The sequence below is a fragment of the Octopus sinensis genome, linkage group LG18, assembly GCF_006345805.1.
Source record: "Octopus sinensis linkage group LG18, ASM634580v1, whole genome shotgun sequence".
Classification (NCBI taxonomy): domain Eukaryota; kingdom Metazoa; phylum Mollusca; class Cephalopoda; order Octopoda; family Octopodidae; genus Octopus; species Octopus sinensis.
This window is the reverse complement of record NC_043014.1, coordinates 43,918,743-43,945,231: the sequence shown is the minus strand read 5'-3', so window position 1 is coordinate 43,945,231 and position 26,489 is coordinate 43,918,743. Positions and strand designations below refer to the sequence as shown.

Genomic DNA, 26,489 nt, shown 5'->3' with positions numbered 1-26,489 from the left:
GAAAGGCAGAGTCGACCTCAGCGGAAGTTGAACTCAGAACATAACTGCAGACGAAATACCTATTTCTTTACTACCCACAAGGGGCTACACACAGAGGGGACAAACAAGGACAGACAAATGGATTAAGTCGATTACATCGACTCCAGTGCATAACTGGTATTTAATTTATCGACCCCGAAAGGATGAAAGGCAAAGTCGACCTCGGCGGAATTTTGAACTCAGGACATAACGGCAGACGAAATACGGCTACGCATTTCGCCTGGCATGCTAATGGTTCTGCCAGCTCGCTGCCTTTCACTGAAGACTTATCAACCACTCTTAGTGCTGATGAAATGAGAAAATAGAAAGTGGTAATGACAGGAAGGGCAAACAACCAGAGAAACCAAGTCAAATTGATGCACACAAGCGCCATTCTATGAGAGCAAAGCTCACAATAAGGAAAGAATAAGAAAGGACACAGATTGCAATGGTCTCATCCAATCCATGATGATGATGAGGAGGAAGTGGAGGGGTAAGGAGAGAAAGGGGAAATGGAGAGAAGAGGAGGAAGAGGCAGAGGGTATGTTACTCAGTTTGGAATGTATTCCTGCTCCTTGTTTTTAGGATTAGTTCACCAAGGAGTAAAGGGCAATGTTCCAGTCAAAGGGCTAACTAACTATTAAACCTGACAGTAAAACATAACCAATACCTACTTTCCCATCTCTCATACTCTTTCTATTAACTATTTCAAAAAAATGCAGAACCCCCACCACCCGACCATTATTTTTTTTATATATATTTAAATATCTAAGTGTCTGAGATGAGTTGCTATTTAATAAGATTATAATTTTTCAGACTATTAACTTCATCTTTATAAATATTTACATCGAGTAGAGATGGTGTAAATACTAAATATTTTTTTTTTTTTTTAATCTTCTAAGATGTGGTTAATAGCCTAAAAACTATCTTATCTTGAATTTTTGATGTTGAACGTTATCCCCGAAATAGATGTGTAAAGATTAACTTTTACTGATCAATATATATATATATATATATATATACATATATATATATATATATATATTTACATATATACATATATATACATATATATATTTACATATAATATATATATATATATATATTATATATATATATATGTATGTATAAACATAGATAGATAGAAATAGAAATTATTTTACGTAACTACACCATAATTAGCATTAAACTTCTTGCTCTCAGAAGATGAATTTAGAACCATGAAACTTCCAACTTTTTGGTCTCTTTAACTCTTAGCCATTATTCAATAATCACTGATTAAAATATTTTTGGAAAGAGCACAAAGCAAAGCCAGAAATATGACTAACAGAAATTGGTTGAGGAAAAAAAAAAAAAAAAAAAAAAGAAAAGAAAAAAAAACAAGAAAAAATACTAAACAAAGTTTCAAAAATGTGAAGGTGACATGAAATATAATTATGTAATTATAGTAGTTATTGATACTGTTGCCAAGGATCAAAGCTGGATGCTATTTCTAGCAGGTCAAATGATTGTATAAAGCAGTGGTTCTTGACCATTTTTTTTTACTTATAGACTTAGGATTCTCGTTTCTGTTTTACTCGGATGAACCGTCATAACCATTTGATGTTTAAAGAATCCTATTATATCTTCGTTATTAGATATTATTAGGAATTGTATAAAAAGAAAAAAATTCTTAAAATATTTTGAATACTGTAGAAATAAATACAACTGATTTACTGCACTGAAATTTGAGCACCAGAATCCTATATGAACTCCCACGGAGTCAAACGGACGCTGGCTGAGAAGCACTGACATGAAAACTCTCTTATTGGTTAATCAAGAAACTAATAAAGTTCAGTTGTGATCAGTGACAGCATGTGATAAAAGAAGTAGTATCGAGTTTAAAACAAAAATAAATTTTTTAAACAGAGAGCAGGCGTGGCTGTGTGGTAAGAAGCTGGCTTACCAATCACATGGTTCCGGGTTCAGTCCCACTGCGTGACACCTTGGGCGAGTGTCTTCTACTATAGCCTTGGGTTGACCAAAGCCTTGTATGTGGATATGGTAGACGGAAATTGAAAGAGGCCTGTTGTATAAACATATTTTTTTTTTTTTTTTACTTGTTTCAGTCATTTGACTACAGCCATGCTGGAGCACCACCTTCAGTCAAGCAAATCGACCCTGGGACTTATTCTTTGTAAGCCCAGTACTTATTCTATCGGTCTCTTTTGCCATCATTTAACATCTGTTTTCCATGCTGGCATGAGTTGGATGGTTCGTCTAGGGGTCTAGGAAGCCAGGAGGTTGTACCAGGCTCCAATCTGATTTGGCAGTGTTTCTATAGCTAGATTCCCTTACTAACACTAACCACTCCGATAGTGTAGTGGGTGCTTTTTACATGCCACTGGCACAGGGGCCAGAGGCGGCTGGCACCGACCACATTTGGGCAGTGCTTTTACATGCCACCGGCACAGGAGCCAGTCAAGGTGGTGCTGGCATCAGCCACATTCAGATTGTGCCTTTTATGTGCCACTGGCACAGGAGCCAGTCGGGGTGAGGATGCTGGCATCAACCATGTTTGGAAAGTGCATTTTATGTGCCACTGGCATGGGGAGCCAGACAATATATATTTATGTTGTGTGTCTTTGTGTTTGTGTCTCCCCCCCCCCACCATTACTTGACAACTGATGTTGTTGTGTTTAGGTCCCTGTAACTTAATGGTTCGGCAAAATAGACCGCCGACAGAATAAATACTCGGCTTACAAAGAATAAGTCCTGGGGTTGATTTCTTCCAACTAAAAAAACCCTTTAAGGTGGTGCTCCAGCATGACCGCAGCCAAATGACTGAGACAAGTTAAAGAAAGCGCCGATGCTTGGTTGTAAGTAAATATAATAGTTTATCCGAAACTTAACTCCAAGAAAGACTTGCCGTTTCCTCACAAAACTCTGAAAATATTTCACCCACTTCCTGTTTATCTTGCATCCATTTCAAACATCATCTTGTAACTTTGAGATTTTCATAACTTTGAGATGATTTTGATGATGCGATTGTTTGATTTTTAGAATGACATTGTAGGATAGGCAAGAAAGGTTGAATCTGGTCACTTTGAACATAAAACAGGTTGAATGATTTGGGCCTGATATGGCTGGCTTAAATCCTAACTGCTTCAATCAAGAAGTTTCTATCATAGACAGGACCAGGTTTGTGGCTGATTTCGGTCAAGTTGGTATCAAAAAGGCTAAGTTGATGTGGACGAGGAGAAAATTCCTGAAAGTTTCTACAAGTCAACACGACATGTCTTTAATTTGGAATTGACTGAAATGATTTGACCTGACTTCGGCTTGAAATCAAAAACCAAGTGACATGTCTTCAAGTTGACATGAAACAATTTCAAATCAGGAATGATGTGAAAGCTACATGGTTTCCAAGTTGGAAATGACATGAAGTGATTTGACAGGCTGACAACATGTCAACTGCAAATGGACTAAGATTGAAATCATCTTTTTTTTTTTTTTTTTTTGATTTGCAAATGGACTTCGCTGAAATCATGACAGCAAAATTATTTAATAATTGAATGTGGATTAAATTTCACCCCAAGGGCAGTGTTCTCTGCTCCTGCTTTAAATATTTAGAAGAGTTACTAAAGTTGTTGTTACTGTTCAGCTCTAGGTCAGATCAGATTAAGAAAAACTACAATCAAAGTTGTTTCAACCATGACCATCCAACCCAATCATATTTATCTAGGGATACATTGTGGACATATTATATATAATCTTTGGATTTTCTTTTTACAAAAGACAGTAAGGTATATATATTGAGGAAGATCTGACTGTTATTTTTAGTGGGCTGATATAGTACTTATAGGTTTGCTTCAATCAGCATAGTGTGTTGGATTAATAAATTAAAAGAGTAACGACTCAAATAGTAATTAGTTTTTATCCCTTCACTGGTGTTGTGATGTGAACATCACTGCAATAATTAACTTTCGCATGTTCCAGCCTGTCTCTAAACAGGCACGATAGTGTTATATATATATATATATATTTCTTTACTACCCACAAGGGGCTAAACACAGAGGAGACAAACAAGGACAGACAAACGGATTAAGTCGATTACATCAACCCCAGTGCGTAACTGGTACTTAATTTATCGACCCCGGAAGGATGAAAGGCAAAGTCGACCTCGGCGGAATTTGAACTCGGAACGTAACGGCAGACGAAATACGGCAATGCATTTCGCCCGGTGTGCTAACGTTTCTGCCAGCTCGCCGCCTTCATAGTGTTATATATATAGTTTAACGGTTTCGTCCACCTTCATCTAAATACACGGCATAATGTCGTGCAGTTCTAAGCTATAAACAGGGGGAACACTGCAGAATTGGTGTGTGCTTTGTCAAAGTTACAACAGTTACACCTTGAAACCTAGCTACACCCTTGAAACCAAAATTGCAATGGTTTAACGAACTTCTGCACATTCCAAGTTTGGGTCCTCTTAAAGCACCACAATTGAGATCTACTTCAGAACTATAACACAAAACCTATTGGACAAGGATGCTGGGTTCTTCAGAGCTATAAGAATAGAGTGTAATCTGTTCTCAAATGAACATCCTTCTTTTTTTTTCTTTTTTTTATCTATCCTTAACCCTTTCATTACCAACCCACCTGAAACTGCCTCTGGCTCTGTAGTACAAATGTCTTGTTTTCATAAGTTCTGAATTAAAATCTTCCACATCAAACCTTAGTCACAATTTATGTTCCTAACACTAGCTGAATGATAACTAAGTTATTTTACTAAATTCTTTGTTATATTTAAAGTAATTGGAAGAAAAACACAGCATCTCAAAATAAATACAGTAACGAAAGGGTTAATAATGGTTCTGAAGTTAAGGAATTCAAAACCTGCAGGAAGATTGGTCCCCAGACATGTATGACAAAGGTCTACTGGTGTATGAACAAGCCTTGATGTCATATGAACCACTCCCCTGACCTAAATGTCAAATGGATCCAGTGTCTCTAAGATAAGCTCAACTGAGCAAAAGATTAGCAAAGTAAACTGTAAATGAGCAGGCATTTGGTGATGGGAAACCATTTGCTGTATCATTCCTGCGAAGAAGCATGAATCTTCAGACTTTGGCACAGAGGGCCCTGGTTACCAAACAGGCTTCTGTGTGTACATGTACTGCTCTTTACGCTTTTACTTGTTTCAGTCATTTGACTGCGGCCATGCTGGAGCACCGCCTTTAGTCGAGCAAATCGACCCCAGGACTTATTCTTTGTAAGCCCAGTACTTATTCTATCGGTCTCTTTTGCCGAACCGCTAAGTGACGGGGACGTAAACACACCAGCATCGGTTGTCAAGCAATGCTAGAGGGACAAACACAGACACACAAACATATACACACACACATATATATATACATATATACGACAGGCTTCTTTCAGTTTCTGTCTACCAAATCCACTCACAAGGCTTTGGTCGGCCCGAGGCTATAGCAGAAGACACTTGCCCAAGATGCCACGCAGTGGGACTGAACCCAGAACCATGTGGTTGGTTGGTTAGCAAGCTACTTACCACACAGCCACTCCTGCTGTGAAATTTTTTGTAAATCTGACAAACCCGACTCAATGATTCAGTTTAAGCTAAATAATTTTTAACTTCTTTATAGAAGTTCTCGTAAAGTAATGTTCTTTGATTGCGCGTTTCTTTCTTTTTTTTTTGTTTTACTTTGCTTTGTTCTTATATTTTTGTATTATTTCTAATTATTAAATTCAAAGAAACTTCTAAATAAAATCTTCCAAAATTAATTACATCATGTAATATAACTTGATTGCTATAACTGCACAAAGTCTTCTGTTGATGGAGAATAAAGAAGATACAAAGATATAAAGAAAGAAAAAAGAAAAAAAAAACAAAAAACTAAAAACAGGAGAAAGGAAAGAGAAAGAAGGAAAAAATGCATGAAAGAAAGAAGGAACAAAACAAAGTAAAGGAGATGAAAATAAAAAAACAAAACAATCAAAAACAGAGAAAAAGTCTAAAAGCTATCAGAAAATAGAAAGTGAAAGTTAAAACTGTATCTAAAATGTTATTTAATGTCTTGGTAAAGGGTTGATAAAGACAATTGAATCCTCTCACTTGCAATGTCTTAATATTCCAAAAGAAAGAAGCAAAAAAAAAAAAAAAAGAGTGGAGGGGGGTTTCCTTTAATAGTGGTAATTACTGTTAAATGAAAGAGCTGTAAAAATAGGTGTTACTATATGAGGGGTAAGACAATACTCCATGTCCAATCTTGACTTGACTGACTTGACTTGACAGCATTCACCCGGGGTGGGTTGAGCTGGCTTCATTCATCCTCAATGCTGCATCTCTCAGAAACACTGACCAGGTCTGGTGTTTTGAAGCCAACCGCTCCTTCTCCCAGCGGTGAACGCTGCTGAGTTGGGGGCCTAGGTTGGTTTCCAGATCAGCCTTGACTGTCATCAGCCAGGATTTTTGTTGTACACCACATCGCTTTCGGCAACCCTGAAGGGGAGCTGGGGAAATTGCTTCGTAGATGAATTCTCCAGGTTGACGACGGAGGGCATAATCCAGCTAACGCAGACGTCTCGTTAGGATGACTTGTCAGAGGGAGGTGATTCTGCACTGGTGTCGCACCGAATTGTTGGAGACAAAGTGATGCCATCGGACACGAAGGATGTCCAATCTACTGGAGTTTTGTAAAAGATTGTGATTGTTGACATGCAGGTACAAATTGAAATTTTTAAGAGGAAGCAGGGTGGAGTTGGGTCAGTCAATTGAACTGTCACCATCTTGACTTGCTAGAAACAGTAGCTAAATGCCATCATAATCAAACCACAAGCATGATCAATAAAGAACATGTTTGATAATGTGATACCCTCCAACAGTGGTATTCAACTGGGGATTGTATGACCCTGGGGATGGGGGAGGTACTAAAAGGATTTTATAGTGAAAATTCATGTGCAATGAATCAGGTATACTTCTACAATGCACAAAATATTTTCACAATTTTTGTCTACAATTCCTAATAATATTTAATTATAATTTTTATATTCATTGAATGGCTATGGAGATCCAGAAGAGTGAAATGGGAATCGCAGGGGTTCATAAGCAACCAAAGTTGTGAGAACTCCTGAAGTTTTAATAAGTTTTGATGAATAAAGTCATGTGAAACAGTTGAACAGACATATGAATAATTCAAAATGGGAAAAGATCCTCAGCAAATTTTTTTTTTTGCAAAAAATTGCATAAATCTGTCCTAATCAAGAGGCCTATCTGTCAGGAAAGGCAGGGCCTGCCGTAGAATAAATAAAAGTTTATAATAAGACATTCTATTGTAAAAATTGCCCGGCAACGACAGGCTATTTAGCTAGTATATATATATATATATGACGATGATATATATATATATATATATCTAAACACATATGATGGACTTCTTTCTGCACTCGCAAGGCTTTGGTTAGCCCAAGGCTATAGTAGAAGATACTTGTCCAAGGTGCCACACAGTGGAACTGAACCCGGAACCATGAGGTTAGGAAGCAAGCTTCTTACCAAACAACCACTCCTGCACTTATATATATAAACACACACATACACATACAACAGGCTTCTTTTAGTTCCATTTACTGAATAAACTTACAAGGCTTTGGTCGATCCAAGGCTATAGTAGAAGACACTTGCCCAAGGTGCCACGCAGTGGGACTGAACTTGGGACTGTGTCATTGGGAAGCAAACTTTATACCAAAGAGCAACATCTGTGCCTATATATGTATATATATACTCTTTTACTTGTTTCAGTCATTTTGATGCGGCCATGCTGGAGCACCGCCTTTAGTTGAGCAAATCGACCCCGGGACTTATTGTTTGTAAGCCCAGTACTTATTCTATTGGTCTCTTTTGCTGAACCGTTAAGTTACGGTGACGTAAACACACCAGCATCGGTTGTCAAGCAATGCTAGGGGGACAAACACAGACACACAAACATACACACATACATATATATATATATACATATATACGACGGGCTTCTTTTAGTTTCCGTCTACCAAATCCACTCACAAGGCATTGGTCGGCCCGGGGCTATAGCAGAAGACACTTGCCCAAGGTGCCACGCAGTGGGACTGAACCCGGAACCATGTGGTTGGTAAACAAGCTACTTACCACACAGCCACTCCTGCGCCTATATATAATTCTGATACTTCTGATGTATATGAAGAATTTAAAATAACCAGTTTCAAGATTTCAAAGCGAAGTGCAAAAAGAAAATGCTTGCCAGTACCACTATGAAAAAAACAACAAAATATAAAAAAATATAACAAAACAAAAACAACAGCATTACTGAATGTTTTGCAGGGTAAATTCTTCCCACTGCGGCTCTCTTAATGTGCCTGATTGACCAAAATGTTAGAATTCCAATGTCAGAAAGAAAGAGAGAGAGAGAGAGAGAGAGAGAGAGAGAGAGAGAGATGTGCAGTTAGAACCAGCTCGGTTAAGAACACTGCCGAGAATTTCAAAACCATTAAGAGTTACAGCATCTTTGAAAGTCTTTTATTAGTCTGTCAGTTCCAGTTTAGAACGCGAGATAGATTCAATTACTATGACCCTGTAAAGTGGCAGAGCAGAAGTGATTTAAATAAGAAAAGGAAAAACAGAAAACAAAACGAAACAAAACAAAGAGAAATAAAAGGAAAAAGGAAAAAAAAAAAAAAGAAAGATTTCTTTTCAATATTCTTTGCCTCACAATTGGCACTTTCCATGATAAATATCTTGAAAATTATACATGTATGTGTTGTCTATGGAGAGGAAGTCAGAGGAAAATAAACATTGAGAGGTCGCCGAAAGGGCCTGAGAGGTGTGAAAAACCATTTTAAAAGGTTGATTCTGCCGCAATATTTCTCAATATTTCTTTAATGGCCATGCGACACCGCAGTCCATGAAGCCTTCAGAAAAATATGTATAAGCATAAATGATACTTATCTCTATTTATGCCCATATATATATATACATACATACATATATATATATATATATATACATACATACATATATATATATATATATAAATACATATATACATACACACAGACATATATATACACATACATAACTACACACATATGCATACGTACCCATACTTACGCACAGAAAGAAAGAGAGAGTTGACAATATATTACATTCCTGTTTACAATACATGGTGTGACTTATATGATAATGAAATATGAATATATTCATAGGTTTCTGCATATCTTATTCAGCATACAAGTTTGGCAATGTAATATAACATGATGTAATAGTTTCTAGATACTTCCACATCATTATCGATATTATTATCATCATTATTATTATTATTATTATTATTATTATTATTATTATTATTATTATTATTATTACTGAGAGAGTAAGAGAGAGATCATTAGATTAGAGCCAAGCATAAACACTCAAATAACTCTAGAAAAAGAAAATTAAAATATACTGTCTCGGGACAGGACGCAACCGATTGTGTTAGAATTATGTAACGACCTCGGTAAAACTATGCAAAGGTGAAAAATGTGTTCTGCCATAGACTATAATGCTATATAGTATTAGTAGTTATAATAGTAGTAGTAGTAGTAGTAGTTGTTATTGTTGTTGTTGTTATTGTGTTGTTTAGATATATTGAAATTGGTAACGTAAGGTAAACGACATCCTGGTTTTTTTTTCTTTTTTTTTTCATAGATGCTATAGAAATTGTCACGTATTCCGCCTGATCCAACAGAGAAAAGAATTGTTTAATGTTGTTCTTGTAAAGAATATAAACAAACTATATATTAATTCACAGATTTTTGTCGTTGTCATTATTATTATGATTATTATTATTATTATTATTATTATCATTAAGGTGGCAAGCTAGCAGAATTGTTACTACATCAGGCAAGATGCTTAGTGGTATTTTGCCTATTGCTACATGCTGTGTTCAAATTCCGCCGAGGTCGTTCTTTGCCTTTCATCCTTTCGGGGGTCGATTAAATAAGTACCAGTTACGCACTGGGGTTGATATAATTGACTTAATCCCTTTGTCCTCTCTGTGTTTAGCTCCTTGTGGGTAGTAAGGAAATAGTTATTTCATCTGCTGCTACATTCTGTGTTCAAATTCCGCCGAGGTCGACTTTGCCTTTCATCCTTTCGGGGGTCGATTAAATAAGTACCAGTTACGCACTGGGGTCGATATAATTGACTTAATCCCTTTGTCCTCTTCTGTGTTTAGCTCCTTGTGGATAGTAAGGAAATAGGTATTTTGCTCATTGCTATATTCTGAGTTCAAATTCCGCCGAGGTCGACTTTGCCTTTCATCCTTTTGGGGTCGATAAATTAAGCACCAGTGAAATACTAGGGTCGATGTACTCGACTTAATCCCTTCCCCCAAATTTGAGGCTTTGTGCTTCCAGTACAAAAGATTATTATTATTATTATTATTATCATTTATTATTATTATTAATCGAAATCGATCAACATCAATAGAAATTGCAGATACCAGTGCCTGTGGCACGTAAGGAAACCATCGGAACGTGGCCGTTGCCAGCGCCGCTCCGACTGGCCTCGTGCTCGTGGCATGTAAAAAGCACCATCCAATCGTGGCCGTTTGCCAGCCTCGTCTGGCACCTGTGCCGGTGGCACATAAAAAGCACCCACTACACTCATGGAGTGGTTGGCATTAGGAAGGGCATCCAGCCGTAGAAACATTGCCAGATCAGACTGGGCCTGGTGCAGCCTTCTGGCTTCCCAGACCCCAGTTGAACCGTCCAACCCATGCTAGCATGGAAAGCGGATGCTAAACGATGATTATTATTATTATTATTATTATTATTACTATTACTATTATTATTATACATATACACTCAACAGATTAGACTGTTGGAAAAAAAGGAATCCTAACATCGGGCTACAACAAGTAAGCCTTAAATGCCAAGAATCCTCCTACTGACAAAATCAACACAAAAACTTTCTGGACACCACCAACAGATATATCTTAGATAAGTTAATTGCTTTTAGAGCAAGAGTCAAGTGTTCACTATCCTGTAAAGCAAAAACCTGAGTCTTTTGTTTATAGATGTCTGATGTAGAAATTCTAAAAAATTTCAGAGTCATAAATGTTAAGTAAAAGACGATATTTTGGTGTCCATTTATTACAATATGTAATGTAATTGAACTCTGTTACTTGCAAATAACTAGTAGATTATTAGTTTTTACATATACATCAAAACATATTTAGAAAAAATCCTAAATTTAACGTTTGTACTCAGACTTGTGGCCTGGACCATACATACAAAGGCAAATGTAGTACATAAAATTCCAGACGTTTACAAAAACACATTATACACACACACACACATACATATAAAGCTGAAGTTGTCTGTGCGTGGCAGGTTTGGTAGCCTTCAACTAACACTATTTCCTCCGAGACCCTGTGGCACAAGTTGACCAAAATTGAGAGTATGATAGAAGAAGGCTTGCTCTTCATTCTATAGGAGATAAAATTCAAATCGGACCATGTTAAGACCAAAAATTATTTACATCAACGAGGTGTTTTTTTTTCCCTATGAAAATCCCTATTTTTTTACGATTTTTTGACTGCTGTGTTACCATTTTTCCGTGTATTTCAACCAGAAAAATGTTCACCTAAAGAGAATAACAAGCTACATAATGCAAAATTTTTACTTTTCAAAAATTCCAATTCTAAAGGGTCGAAACAAACCCGAGCAACGCCAAGCAATACTGCTAGTATATATATACACAGATAGATAGATAGATAGCTCGATAGATATGCACACACACATACATTTATACATACATGTATTATTATATATCAGTAATTGAATATAAGCACTAGAATATTTGGAAACTAATGGTGGTCTGTGTCAGCAAATATTGATCTTTCCTCTCCCTATGGTACATTTACATACCTAATGTTTTGTAGTATACTAACATTGGAATCATTCAAAATATACAGATATCCATCCACACACACAGATACAGAGACTCATGCACACACACACAGATACTGAGCTTTGTACACATTATGTACATCTTGAACTGTAGAACAAACGAAACAAAAACCCAAAAAAAAACCCCCACAAAACAAGCATAATGACCATGGAAGACAGACTTGGAGCTACAAACTAAAGTTAATAGACAGGACTCCCTACTTTCTTATCTGTATATAGATGGAAAAAATATAATTAATGATCAAACTCCAATTCCTGTGTAGAGGCAAGCATTCGAGTAGGAAAACAAAAATATAACGAAGATAATTAGATCTTGGATGATAACGGAGGAGAAATAACAAATATCTGACAGAAACTGTGAGAGAGAAAGAAATAGAAAAAAAAATTAAAGAATCGTTCTGGACCTGACTAAGCAGATCTATGATCAAAAGCATTCCAGTTGTGACCATCCCACTTTATTATTATCATCGATATTATTATTATTATTATTAAGTCAGCAAGCTGGCAGAATCATTAGCATGCCAGACAAAATGCTTACTCTACTCTTTTACTGGTTTCAGTCATGTGACTGTGGCCTTGCTGAAGCACCACCTTTAGTGGAGCAAATCGACCCCAGGACTTATTCTTTGTAAGCCTAGTATTTATTCTATTGGTTTCTTTTGTCAAACTGCTAAATTAGGGGGACGTAAACACACCAGCATCGGTTGTCAAGCAATGCTGAGGGGACAAACACAGACACACAAACATATACACACATATATATATATATACCAAATCCACTCACAAGGCTTTGGTCAGCCTGAGGCTATAAGGTGCTATGCAGTGAGACTGAACCTGGAACCATGTGGTTGGTAAGAAAGCTATTTACCACTCAGCCACTCTTGTGCCTATATATATATATATATATATATATATATAAAATCTTGAAAGACAGATTTTGTAAAATTAATGCTAATCAACTTTCCCCTCTTTGGCTAGATGGAACACATGGTCCATCATTATTAAATGTGCATTTTCTGTTGTTTGAAAGATAGTTGGGTCTGACAGAAAAATGATCAAACTGCTATTTCTGGCCTCCAAAAAAACAAAAGAAATTGGATGATCATAACTGGAATTTTTTTTTGATGGTATGTCTGCCCCATTGAGGTTGACCAAACAATAACAACCATCCTGTCTACACCATTAAGCTTTGCACTGGTACATTTTTCAGCAAGGGTACATCATTATTCGGAGCAAGCTGAACCAGATGATGATGATGACATCATTAGTTTCCTTGTAATCTATCACCAAGCCTACCACTACCAGAACATTAAAGCATATAATATAAAATATAGATGAAAAAAAAAACAAAACAAATTCATAAAACTTTGAAAATCAAATAAAGATAAGCTGGTTTACCTTACATTTTGATATATGGTAAGGAAAAAAGAAACTTATCTCTAACAAGAATTGTTTAATAAATACCACCTCCAAAAAAAAAAAAATACTGAAGTTTATCTTTTCCAAGATAAGGACTTTTTACATACAAACATATATAAATATAACAACTGATAAGGTTGCACATAAGCTCAAACATCAAATCTTGATTTCTGTGATATATGACTTGGCACCACCAAACTCAATTTAATGCCTTTTTTTTTCTCCCCACTCCCCGCACCCTGCTAGGCAGAATGGGTCACAGGGGGGCAGTTTCAGTAGCCTTCTTCAACAATTTTCTCCATAGAATCACACCTCCTCTACCCACTGACCCCCCCCGTCTCGCTCCCCCACCTCTAAAAAAACTCCTCTGTCTCTACAATTAGGGGCACAACTGATAGCTTGTGAGTTCAATAGTATCAAATTGCAAGTGATTAAGTCTGTTCTTTTTTTTTTTTTGAAACACATTAAATGTTTTGTAAGCATATTTCTGATCACATACAACCTCTGTATAACTTATATTTGAAAATAATAAGAAATATAAAGGAATTTAGTAAAATAATTTATTTTAACCCTTTCACTACCAACCCGACTGAAACCGGCTCTGCCTCTGAGTACAAATGTCTTGTTTTCATAAATTTTGAATTAAAATTTTCCACCAAACCTTAGTCACAACTTATGTTACTAACACTAGCTGAATAATAACTGAATTATTTTACTAAATTCTTTGTTAGATTTAAAGTAATTCAAAGAAACACAGAGCATCTCAAAATAAATACAGTAACGAAAGAGTTAAACATGCAACATCAGAAATTTGAAGAGATTCAGTAAAATAACTGCTGTTATTTAACCCTTTTGATACCAACCCGGCCGAAACTGGCTCTGGCTCTGTAAGAACAAATGTCTTGTTTGCATAAGATTTTGAATTAAAATCTTCCATCAAACCTTAGTCACAAATTATATACCTAACACTAGAATAATGACAACTAAGTTATTTTACTATATTTAGAATTAATTGAAAGAAATACAGAGCATCTCAAAATAAAAAGGGTAACAAGGGGGGTTAAGCTGATATCAAGGTGGCAAGCTTCAATGGCAAAATAGGAATCAAAGGGGTCCATAGGAAGAAAATAGTTGAGAACTACTGGGTTAGGTGAAACTTGTAAGAGCCCTTTTTATATTCAGATGCTCTTCCAGTTACAATTCCTTTCTTGTTTTGCTAAGGTATTTCCTTTTCCCTGGTCCTCGGATATTGAAAGTGACAAATAAAGCCATTGAAACTACAGGACCTTTTTCTAATGGAGAATACATAAAAACAATGACCCTGTCTTTTTTTTTTTTTTAAAGCAGTGCTAACAAAGACGTACTAGAACAATATCCACACATACACATGACAAGCTATATTTTCAGTTTCCATCAACCAATTCCACCAAGCTTGAGGTTATATAGATGATGATAAGGCGTCGAGCTGGCAGACAAGTTAGCGTGCCGGGCGAAATGCGTAGCCATATTTCATCTGCCGTTACGTTCTGAGTTCAAATTCTGCCGAGGTCAACTTTGCCTTTCATCCTTTCGGGGTCGATAAATTAAGTACCAGTTACGCACTGGGGTCGATGTAATCGACTTAATCCCTTTGTCTGTCCTTGTTTGTCCTCTCTGTGTTTAGCCCCTTGTGGGTAGTAAAGAAATAGGTATTCTGTCTGCCGTTATGTTCTGAGTTCAAATTCCGCTGAGGTCAACTTAACCTTTGATCCTTTCGGGATCGATAAATTAAGTACCAGTTACGCACTGGGGTCGATGTAATCGACTTAATCCCTTTGCCTGTCCTTGTTTGTCCCCTCTGTGTTTAGCCCCTTGTGGGTAGTAAAGAAATATATATATAGATGATGATGTCCAAGGTGCCACACATTGAGATTGAACCCAAAACACAGTGGATGCAAAGTAAACTCCATAGTTGCACAATCAATCATTTTTCAAAATCCAGAGACATTTTACAACTTGCATTTTTTTCTTTTTTTCCCCTCTTTGAAAAAAAAAAATATATATACAAGTTGGGCAAACTGCAGTTGAAGTAAAAACTTTATCATGACTAAATCTAAATAGTCAGACCTGGAGAATGTGTTAGTTAGTACTAACAATAAACAAACAAAAGTTGAAATATGTGAATGGATACAGCAAGGAACTACAAGCTTAAGGTTCATACATTAAACAAATAATTTTGCATGGTTTTGTAACCATTTACACATTTTGGTTCTGGTTACAGCATAGGCGTAAGAGTGGCTGTGTGGTAAGTAGCTTGCTTACGAACCACATGGTTCCAGGTTCAGTCCCACTGCGTGGCACCTTGAGCAAGTGTTTTCTACTATAGCCTTGGGCTGACCAAAGCCTTGTGAGTGGATTTGGTAGACGGAAACTGAAAGAATCCCGTCGTATATATGTATACATATATGTATGTGTTTGTGTGTATATGTTTGTGTATCTGTGTTTGTACCCCCTCAACATCGCTTGACAACCGATGCTGGTGTGTTTATGTCCCCGTAAACGGTTCGGCAAAAGAGACCAATAGAATAAGTACTAAGGTTACAAAGAATAAGTCCTGGGGTCGATTTGCTCGACTAAAGGCGGTGCTCCAGCATGGCAACAGTCAAATGACTGAAACAAGTAAAAGAGAGCATTATTATGAGCACATACCTAATTATATGTGAGTGCTAATCTCTATATATATAAAGCTGAAGTTGTCTGTGTATGGCAGGTTTGGTAGCCTTCAACTAACACTATCTCCTCCAAGACCCTGCGGCGCAAGTTGACCAAAATTGAGAGTATGATAGAAAAAGGCTTGTTCTTCCTTCCGTAGAAGAAAAAATTCAAATCGGACCATGTTAAGACCAAAAATTATTTACATCAAAAAGGTGCTATTTTTCTATGAATATCTCTATATTTTACGATTTTTTTACTGTTGTGTCACCATTTTGCAGTGTATTTCAGCCAGAAAAATGTTCACTTAAAGAGAATAACATGCTGCATAATGCAAAATTTTTACTTTTCAAAAATTCCAATTCTAAAGGGTTGAAACAAACGCGAGCAACACCGGGCAATACTGCTAGTATCTGATATAATCAGTACTGTATGTATGTGTGATGATTTCTCTCAGTAGAAAGGTGGTAAAGTACACATGCTTTGCTCCTTTTTCATAAATGCATTGTATCCTGCTTACTGAATTTTTACATTAACATAGCATCATTGATATCGCTTGTGGCACGCACAAAAGGTTGGTACACAAGAGAAAGAATAACGTTTTTGTAATCACAATAATATATGTCTATTAACATCCACTGCTGTACACCAAACAACCTGCAAAAACTTGAATCTCGTGAAGACACATACGTAATTGTCTATAAACAGATATATCAGAGAGAGAGAGAAGAAAGTTCAGCTGAAGCAACCACCGCACATAGAGAGAAGCTGAATCTGCAAGAACTAAATTTCGTTTGCCTGAACATTATCAAATTAACAACGTAGGATGTTGAACTAAAAACAAGCAAGTTCTTTAAATAAAAAAAAAACAACAAAAAATCCCACTAATATGGATATAATAGAACTCGAATTCAAAGCTAACAGACATTAAATACAAACTGATTGAATATACTAAATAGTCAACCGTTTTAAAATGCTATTTCTGTTTAGCTGTTAAATGAGCAAATATGTTTAATAACATGATGTTCTTAACCCTTTAGCTTTTAAATCTCACCTATGGTCTTGCTAAAATATTCTATCCGTTTAAGTTAAATCTGGTCAGATCCAGCCTATCACACCTACACCGCAATCTTATTTCATTGCGTGGCACCTTGGGCAAGTGTCTTCTACTATAGCCTCGGGCCGACCAAAGCCTTGCGAGTGGATTTGGTAGACGGAAACTGAAAGAAGCCTGTTGTATATATGTATCATCATCATCACCATTTAATGTCTGTTTTCCATGCTAGCATGGGTTGGATGGTTCGACTATGGTCTGGGAAGCCAGGAGGCTGCACCAGGCTCCAGTCTGATCTGGCAGTGTTTCTATAGCTAGACGCCCTTCTTAACGCCAACCAGTCTATGAGTGTAGTGGGTGCTTTTTACGTGCCACCGGCACAGAAGCCAGTCATGGCGGTGCTGGCATCAGCTACATTCAGATGGTGCTTTTTACATGCCGGTGGCATGTAATATATATATATATGTATGTGTGTGTGTGTATGTTTGTGTGCCTTTGTTTGTCCCCCAACATTGCTTGATAACCGATGCTGGTGTGTTTACGCCCCCATAACAGAGCAGTTCAGCAAAAGAGACCGATAGAATAAGTACTAGGCTTCCAAAGAATAAGTCCTGGGGTCGATTTGCTCGACTAGAAGGCGGTGCTCCAGCATGACCGCAGTCAAATGACTGAAACAAGTAAAAGAGTAAATGAGAATCCCATCCTCGAAATCTCAAAGCTACAAGACAAGGTGTGACTAATTCAAAACAAAGTGAATAAATAAGTATTAGATTTGACAAAGGAAACTGAACGCTAAAGGGTTAAAACCATTTTAAAAGGTTGATTCTAGGGAAATATTTCTCAATATTTCTTTAATGGCCATGCAACACCGCAGTCGATGGAGCCTTCAGAAAATTATGTTTATGCATATATATGATACTTATTACCATTTCCACACACATATATATACATAAGAGTGGTAGATGATGTCAGAAAAATTAAGGATAATAAGAGTGCAAGTACCCTGGAAGGTATGGCAGACCAGACTGCGACGAGCCAATAAAACGGTGTTTTGTAGCAGACAAAAGAAAAGAAACAAGAAGAAAAAAATACTGGAGGCAGGCAACAGGAAACCGATTCACCATAGGTTTTCATTATGAATGAAAATTCTATGACAAGTGCAAGGTAGTGGCAGAAAGGTATGAACATAGAGACAACACAGTTCATAACCTTTCTATAGATAGACAGATAGAGAGAGATAGGGGGTGGTCTGAATTGGTGTGAAATATAGTACCTTGTTTAAAGAGCAACGGTTTGTCAGTTTCTTACTTAACCCTTTAGTATTTGCATTTTTTCTATCAAAAGTAATTGCAGCGAGGAGGGTGTTTGTAAGCCATTTAAGAAACACACAAAAGCCGTTCGATTCACTTCAACATTTAAGTTTAATTTGTCAAAATATTTTCGTCGCTTTAAGACTGCGACCTGTTCATTGACACTGATTTTTGTCAGTGAAGAGGTCGCGGTCTTAAAGCGACGAAAATATTTTGACAAAATTAAACTTAAATGTTGAAGTGAATCGGACGGCTTTTGCGTGTTTCTTAAATGGCTTATAAACACCTTCCATGCTGCAATTGTTTTCGTTTCAGCACACAATCTCAGATCAAATCACTTGCTATGCAGGTACATCTCCGTCTATCAAAAGTAATGCTTATTTATTCACACTGTTTTAAAATTAATCCTGCATTATCTTGTAGCTTTGAGATCTTGATGAAGTAACTATTCATTTTTAGAATTATATAGTAGGGCTGGTGTGAGAGGCCCAATCTGGACAATTTGAACATAAAACAGGGGAGAATATTTTGGCTGGATATGGCCAGTTTAAATGCGAAAGGGTTAAAGCTCTCATCATCATCCTCATCACTGTCCTTCATTAATGGTCATTTTCCATGTTGGCATGGGTTGGACGGTTTGACCAGAGCTGGCATGCAGGAGAGATGCACCAGGTTCCATTCTGATTTGGCTTGGTTTCTTTGGCTGCTGGATGCCCTTCCCAAAACCCCAACCACTTCAAGAAGACAATGTGTCATACGGTCCATGAACCAAAAGCAGAATCTTATGAAGATGAGTCCAACACTAAGTCACATACCTCTACACACACACACACACACAAAGTAATTATTAATTACTTACATTGATGTCTGAGGAAGGAAGGTCTTCATCTGGGCAATTGCACTCTTCAAACTGGAAAGAAAGAAAGAGAAAAATTAGAGAGTGAATGAGTAAAAGGGAGAGAAAGAGAGAGATACAGAACAAGTACTGGAAGATTTCAATAATATCACTAATAAATATGAAAAAAAGAAAGAACAACTGAGGGAGGGGGAAACCCTTACTAAACTCTAGTATCAATTTAAGCAATATGGAGAGGACACAAATGGAGTTAGAATTTGTTTCATATTTTACTTTTCAATTATTATTTGGAATATTCTAATGCATCCCACTGATTCTAGTATGGGTTTGATATGTCTGTAAATTTTTTGCATGGTTCTAGATCACCGGGTAAAAATCTTGTCTATAAGAGAACAGAGTGATCAACAAGAGGGCTTCAACATGGTCACCTGGCCTGCTAGAAATAGCAGCCAAATCCCCTTTATGAAAATCATATTTCACTGTTTAAAAAAAAAAACTGAAGAAAGGAAACAATGATCTTTCATACAGATCCAAAAATAAAACAGACTGGTTTGACTGCTATATCAGAATTAACCTAGGGTTTCGCAGCATCTAAAACTGCACTTATCCAACCAAAGGCACCCCAGCTATAATCAATAGGATGGACTACAGGCAGGACTTCAAGGGTGGCTATGATCAGAACCACTGTGTACATCCTTGGAGGTAGGATGGATGGAACATGGACTTGTGGGTGATAGATAAAGACACAGCAAGAGGGCACACCACATGAAGAATGGTAGCTTTGGCTGAAGCCCTCGACATTCACTCACAAGGGTAGGAATATTCCTTCTCTATGCGGGATGTAAAATACCCTTACTTTTTATTCTTTTCTTTTACTTGTTTCAGTCATTTGACTGCAGCCATGCTGGAGCACTGCTTTGAAGAGATTTTAGTTGAACAAATTGACCCCCAGGACTTATTTTTTAAGCGTAGTACTTACTCTGTTGGTCTTTTTTGCTGAACCACTAAGTTATAGGGACCTAAATAAATCAACACTGGTTGTCAAGCAGTGATGGAGTGGAGAATACAGGACAAAGACAAACACAGACAGATATATATATATATATTTATATATATATATTATATATATATATATACATATACATATATATACATATAAAGCACCATTTGAGCGTGGCCGTTGCCAGTACCACCTAACTGGCCCTATGCCGGTGCCACATAAAAGCACCCAGCTGTAGAAACTCTGCCAGATCAGATTGGAGTCTGGTGCAGCCATCTGGTTCGCCAGACCTCAGCCAAATTGTCCAACCCATGCTAGCATGAAAAGCGGATGTTAAACGATGATGATGATGATATATACACATAAATATATATATATATATATATTGGCTTCTTTCAGTTTCCATCTACCAAATCTACTCACAAGGCTTTGGTCAGCCCAAGGTTATAGTAGAAGACATTTGCCCAAGGTACCAAGCAGTGGGACTGAACCCAGAACCATGTGGTTGGAAAGTAAGTTTCTAACTACACAGCATTGCCTGTGCCTCCTTTTTTGAAGAAAATGGTAAGGTGTAATTTGAAAAGAATTTGGCTGATATTTCTAATATACCAAGCATCTGCATAGAGGTACCCTACCACCTTGTTAGCAAGAGAGATAGATTGTGGGTAGTGGTTGAGGGCGGTGGGTGGATGGGTGGGGGGGCTCAAAGGTAGGAGAATACAGAATTGAAGTAAGTCTGTTTCATGTATTTGACCATACAGACCAATATGAAGGAAAGGGACAAAAATGAAAAGAAAAACAGCAAAAAAAAAAAAGAAAAAAGACACAGAGAGACATTACTGACAGGATGGAAATAGGATGTAAAATTGATGATGATAATGATGACATTGTGGATAAGGAGGATAACGGTGACAATAATAATAATGATGATGATGATGATGATAATTATGATGATGACAATATCTAATGGAGAATATTAAAAAAGAAAAAAAAAAAAAAAGAAAAACAAAAGGAAATCAAGAGATAAGGAAAGTAAAATGTCAACATCTTATCAGTAGATGAATTTTGGGGAAAGAAAATTTCTCCAGTACAAAACTAATTGATTTTATCTGCAATGTGACTACTGTAAGTTCCCTAATCTTCTCAAATCCTAAGACGATTAACTTTGTAAAATGAGGCAAGAAGAGAAGAGGGAAGCGAATATAACAAAAGCTGTTTCCTGGTCAATAACTACTCCTTATTTCTTGTGAAGGAATTCAAATTCCTACAGGGGAAAAGATGTAATAATAATATGCTGCAACAATCCCAGTCCATCCATCCAGGAGATAGTGAGGTGAAGATTGATAAATCTACAAATGCAGAATTGCATCACCAGCAAAAAAAAAAAAAGAAGAAAAAAAAGAAAGAAAAAGAAGAAAAGGTAATTTGTTTGATGGTCAACCTTTTAAAACCCCAAGAAAATGCTTTCATTTTCTGCTACTTTCATTTTCTGCTACTTTCATTTTCTGCTAGCATTTTTAACGAACTACCTTCCTTGAAACAACAGCTACTGTAAGACTGTCTGTCTGTCTGTCTGTCACACCTAATTCAATCCATTGATGCACATTTTTTTCCTCTTCCATCATACTTACTGCTTAACTGTTTTTTGATACCCACCAACCCATCCAGGATTAGCCCAGGTTTTGTGATACAAGCTTCCTGTTTTAAAGTTAATCTAAATCAAAAACCTACGATCAGAATGTAATTTTAATGTTTCGAACACTGGATTAATAAAAACAAAGTTATGCTAATGAATTTTTAATAATTCTCAGAATTTAATTTGTACGAAGGCAGGTTATTTCAACACAACTATGATAACAAAAGGGTTTAAAACATAGCTTTGATTGATACATTATCATGTGAAACGGCTTGTGTAACAACAACCTTGTTGTCTCATTTGCATGTATTTTGAGAACATATTCACACAAACACATGCACACAGAGAGACGCACACATACACACGAATGGGCTTTTGCACTGCTGCCATTGGTGACTTTTCATTGGTCAACTCAAGGTTTAACCCTTTCATTTCTGTATTTATTTTGAGATGCTCAATGTTTCTTTCAATTACTTTAAATATAACAAAGAATTGAGTAAAATAACTTGGTTATCATTAAGCTAGTGTTAGGAACATAAATTGAGCCAAGGTTTGGTGGAAAATTTTAATTCAACACTTTTATGAAAACAGGACATTTGTACTCAGAGCCAGAGCTGGTTTCAGCCAGGTTGGTATCAAAAAGGTTAAGAATTGTTTTTCTGTTATATATTTTAACCCTCCTGTTACCATATTTCTGCTGAGATGCTCTGTGTTCCTTTCAATTAATCTTAAATATAACAAAGAATTGAGTAAAATTACTTGGTTATCATTAAGTTAGTGTTAGGAACACAAATTGTGACCAAGGTTTGGTGGAAGATTTTAATTCAAAACTTATGAAAACAAGACATTTGTACTCAGTGCCAGAGCCAGTTTCAGTCGGGTTGGTAACGAAAGGGTTAAGGTGGAAGAAATTTGTCAACCAATATACCAAACAGTGAAACTAAACGCAGAATCATTTGGCTGTTAATTACAAATCTGAGTTTGTGACATGGGTGAAAGATTATATTCATCCATCTATTCTTCATAGTGGGGCCTCATATCAGTGAGGTGGAACTGGTGCACATTGATGCCGGTCGAGAGGTAGGCCCCGAAACGGTGTGCATTATCTCCTGATGATCACATGCACTTGCTGGGTTCTGGTATGCAGAGTTCTTGACTGGTAGCTCTTGCATGTGCAAGTTGTTTGCAAGACAACATAGGCACAGACATAGCTGTGCAGTTAAGAAGCTCACTTTGCAACCCTATATATATATATATATATATATATATATATATATATATATATATACATACATATATATATAGGGTTGCAAGTGAGCTATGTGTGTGTGTGTGTATATATATATATATGCCAGTACACACACACAAAATGTGACCGCGTGTGTACTGTTGGCGATTTTTTTCCTCCGTCTTCCCTTCTTTGGATCTTTCCTTCTCCTATGTTTCTGACGAAGAGCTCCACTCGAAACGTTAAACCCTCCTTCTTTCCAGAGCGTCCAATAATACTATACTAGTTCCACGTCCTCGTGTTGTTGTGTTTTCATGTTTGGATTAACTATATATATGTGTGTGTATATATATAAAAGATGGAGGTGGAAATAGCACAGAAGTAAGTCTTGGACATTTCAATTTAAGGGGGAATTTAATAAAAAAATTATGAAAAAATTATATAAAGAAGATATTACCAGTTTCCATGTATCTCATCTGATCAAATATCAGTAAAATTTGAAGCAAAAATAGTTTACTTTCTGTCTGGGGGTCAAGAACATGTCTGAAGAATTTTTCCTTGAATTCTTCTTTAGTACAGAGTTCAAAATGTTGGAGTATGAGAGAAAGGATGTCTTTTGTCTAAAAGAACTCTTTGTGTGTTCCTGTCAAGGGAGTGGCTAAAAAGCATTTTTTTGAAAGGGTTTCATATGTGTGTGTGTGTGTGTGTATGTGTGTTGTGTTGAATGTCCTTTCAATATGCTTTGAAAAATGTCCAGCTGTGAGCTGATGGCTGTGTATGTTGTGAAGAATTAAGATTTTTTTTTGGGGGGGGGTTAGATGTATTCTTTTGAGTGTCTCCACCTGTGTGTAGGTGTGTGGGTTTGTTTGTGAGTGTGTTTTTGGGGGATATTTTCTTTTATGTGTATGTATGCCTGCACACACACAAACACATACACACAGGTAGAGACACACTGTGTCTACCTGTGTGTATGTGTGTGAGTGAGAGCATGTGTGAATGTGTTTTTGTTGGGATGTTTTCTTGTGTGTGTGTGTGTGTGTGTATAGAGTTGTGTGTGTGAATGTTTGTGAGGTTTTCATTTGTATGTGTGTGTTTTTGTGATATTTTCTTTTTTGTGTATGCATGTGTGTGTGTGAGAGAGAGTTTGTGTGTGTGTGTGTGTGTGTGTGAGAGAGAGAGAAGTTTGTGTGTGTGTGTGTGTGTGCTTGTTGGCATATATGAATATTGGAAAAAAGATTTAGGAAATGATGGCAAGTATTTTTCAGAAAGATAATATGTATAAATTTTTTTTTAAGTGTCTGTTGTTATTTATTGGTTGTGGTTGGGCCTATATTTGTGGTTTATACTTGTTGCTAAATTTCTTTAACCAATCTTTGTTGCTGTGTGATGGAATCTGAGTACCTACAGAGGGGAAATATTTTGAAATTTGCTTAGACCATTCCTGCACAGATTGCAATGTGTCTGCTCAAAGGTGCAAGAGTGGCTGTGTGGTAAGTAGCTTGCTTACCAACCACATAGTTCTGGGTTCAGTCCCTCTGCATGGCACCTTGGGCAAGTGTCTTCTACTATAGCCTCGGGCCGACCAAAGCCTTGTGAGTGGATTTGGCAGATGGAAACTGAAAGAAGCCCGTCGTGTATATGTATATGTATGTATATATGTGTGTTTGTGTCCCCAACATCGCTTGACAGCCGATGTTGGTGTGTTTACATCCCCAGAAGGGAAATATTTTGAAATTTGCTAAGACCATTCCTGCACAGATTGCAATATGTCTGCTCAAAGGCGCAGGAGTGGCTGTGTGGTAAGTAGCTTGCTTACCAACCACATGGTTCTGGGTTCAGTCCCTCTGCATGGCACCTTGGGCAAGTGTCTTCTACTATAGCCTCGGGCCGACCAAAGCCTTGTGAGTGGATTTGGCAGATGGAAACTGAAAGAAGCCCGTCATGTATATGTATATGTATGTATAAGTATATATATGTGTGTGTTTGTCTCCCCAACATCGCTTGACAATCGATGCTGGTGTGTTTACACCTGAAAGAAGCCCGTCATATATATGTATATGTATATATGTGTGTGTGTGTGTATGTTTGTGTGTCTGTGTCTGTCCCCCCAACAATGCTTGACAACCGATGCTGGTGTGTTTACGTCCCCGTAACTTAGCAATCTGGCAAAAGAGACCAATAAAATAAGTACCAGGCTTACAAAGAATAAGCCCTGAGGTCGATTTGCTCAACTAAAAGGCGGTGCTCCAGCATGGTCGCAGTCAAACGACTGAAACAAGTAAAAGAGTAAAAGGGTAAAGGAATTTTTTCTTGTACTTTTGTCTCGGATCTTTGTTGTTTAAGCCTTTGTTATAACTTCTTTAAAAGAGTTGTGAGGTTTTCCATTATTTTTTCAATTTAGTATTTGTTCAATTTTTTCAAAGAAGTTCTTAAGGTATTCACAGTGGGGGTACTTTTTGGTTATCTCACACTCATTAAAAAAAAAACTGGGTTATCTCACCCAAAAAAAAAAAAAAGTTTAACCCTCAACAAAACAAAAACAAAAAAATGAAACAATTAAAAAACATGAAAATCTAAAAGATTAAACACCTTATTGAATCTGATAATATTTTCATAACAAATCTTATGATACTGAAAAAATTAATAAACATGAAAACTGAAAAAATTAAACATCTTATTGAATCTAATAGCATTTATATAAAAAAGAATCATACTATGCTTATTAAGGAGGCCAACAGTCAACAATGCACTGAAGTACTGAATCAACAGGATCTGACCCTTTTAATTCAATCTCTTGTTGCCAAATAAACTCAATATATATTTCTTTACTGCCCACAAGTGGCTAAACATAGAGGGGACAAACAAGGACAGACGAAGGGATTGAGTCGATTATATCGCCCCCAGTGCGAAACTGGTACTTTATTTATCGACCCCGAAAGGATGAAAGGCAAAGTTGACCTCGGCGGAATTTGAACTCAGAACAGACGAAATACTGCCAAGCATTTCACCCGGTGCGCTAATGTATATTAGTGGAGAGATAACCAAATTTTTAATGGGGGTGAGATAGTAGGAGTGGCTGTGTGGTAAGTAGCTTGCTAACCAACCACATGGTTCCGGGTTCAGTCCCATTGCGTGGCATCTTGGGCAAGTGTCTTCTGCCATAGCCCTGGGCCAACCAATGCCTTGTGAGGGGATTTGGTAGACAGAAACTGAAAGAAGCCTGTCGTATATATGTATGTTTGTGTATGTGTTTGCGTGTCTGTGCTTGTCCCCACAACATGACTTGAAAACCGAT

The 26,489-nt window shown here is 36.9% G+C and overlaps 1 protein-coding gene across 5 annotated transcripts in view; it reads right to left on the bottom strand.

Annotated features, from left to right (window-relative positions):
• The window catches only part of LOC115221195, a 711,260-nt gene that overhangs the window by 126,803 nt on the left and 557,968 nt on the right, over positions 1-26,489 (bottom strand). For all 5 annotated transcript variants that reach the window (XM_029791347.2, XM_036510940.1, XM_029791345.2 and 2 more), the window contains one exon: positions 19,334-19,384. In XM_029791347.2, coding sequence (XP_029647207.1) covers positions 19,334-19,384 — 51 coding nt within the window. The remainder of the gene's footprint in view (positions 1-19,333; positions 19,385-26,489) is intronic.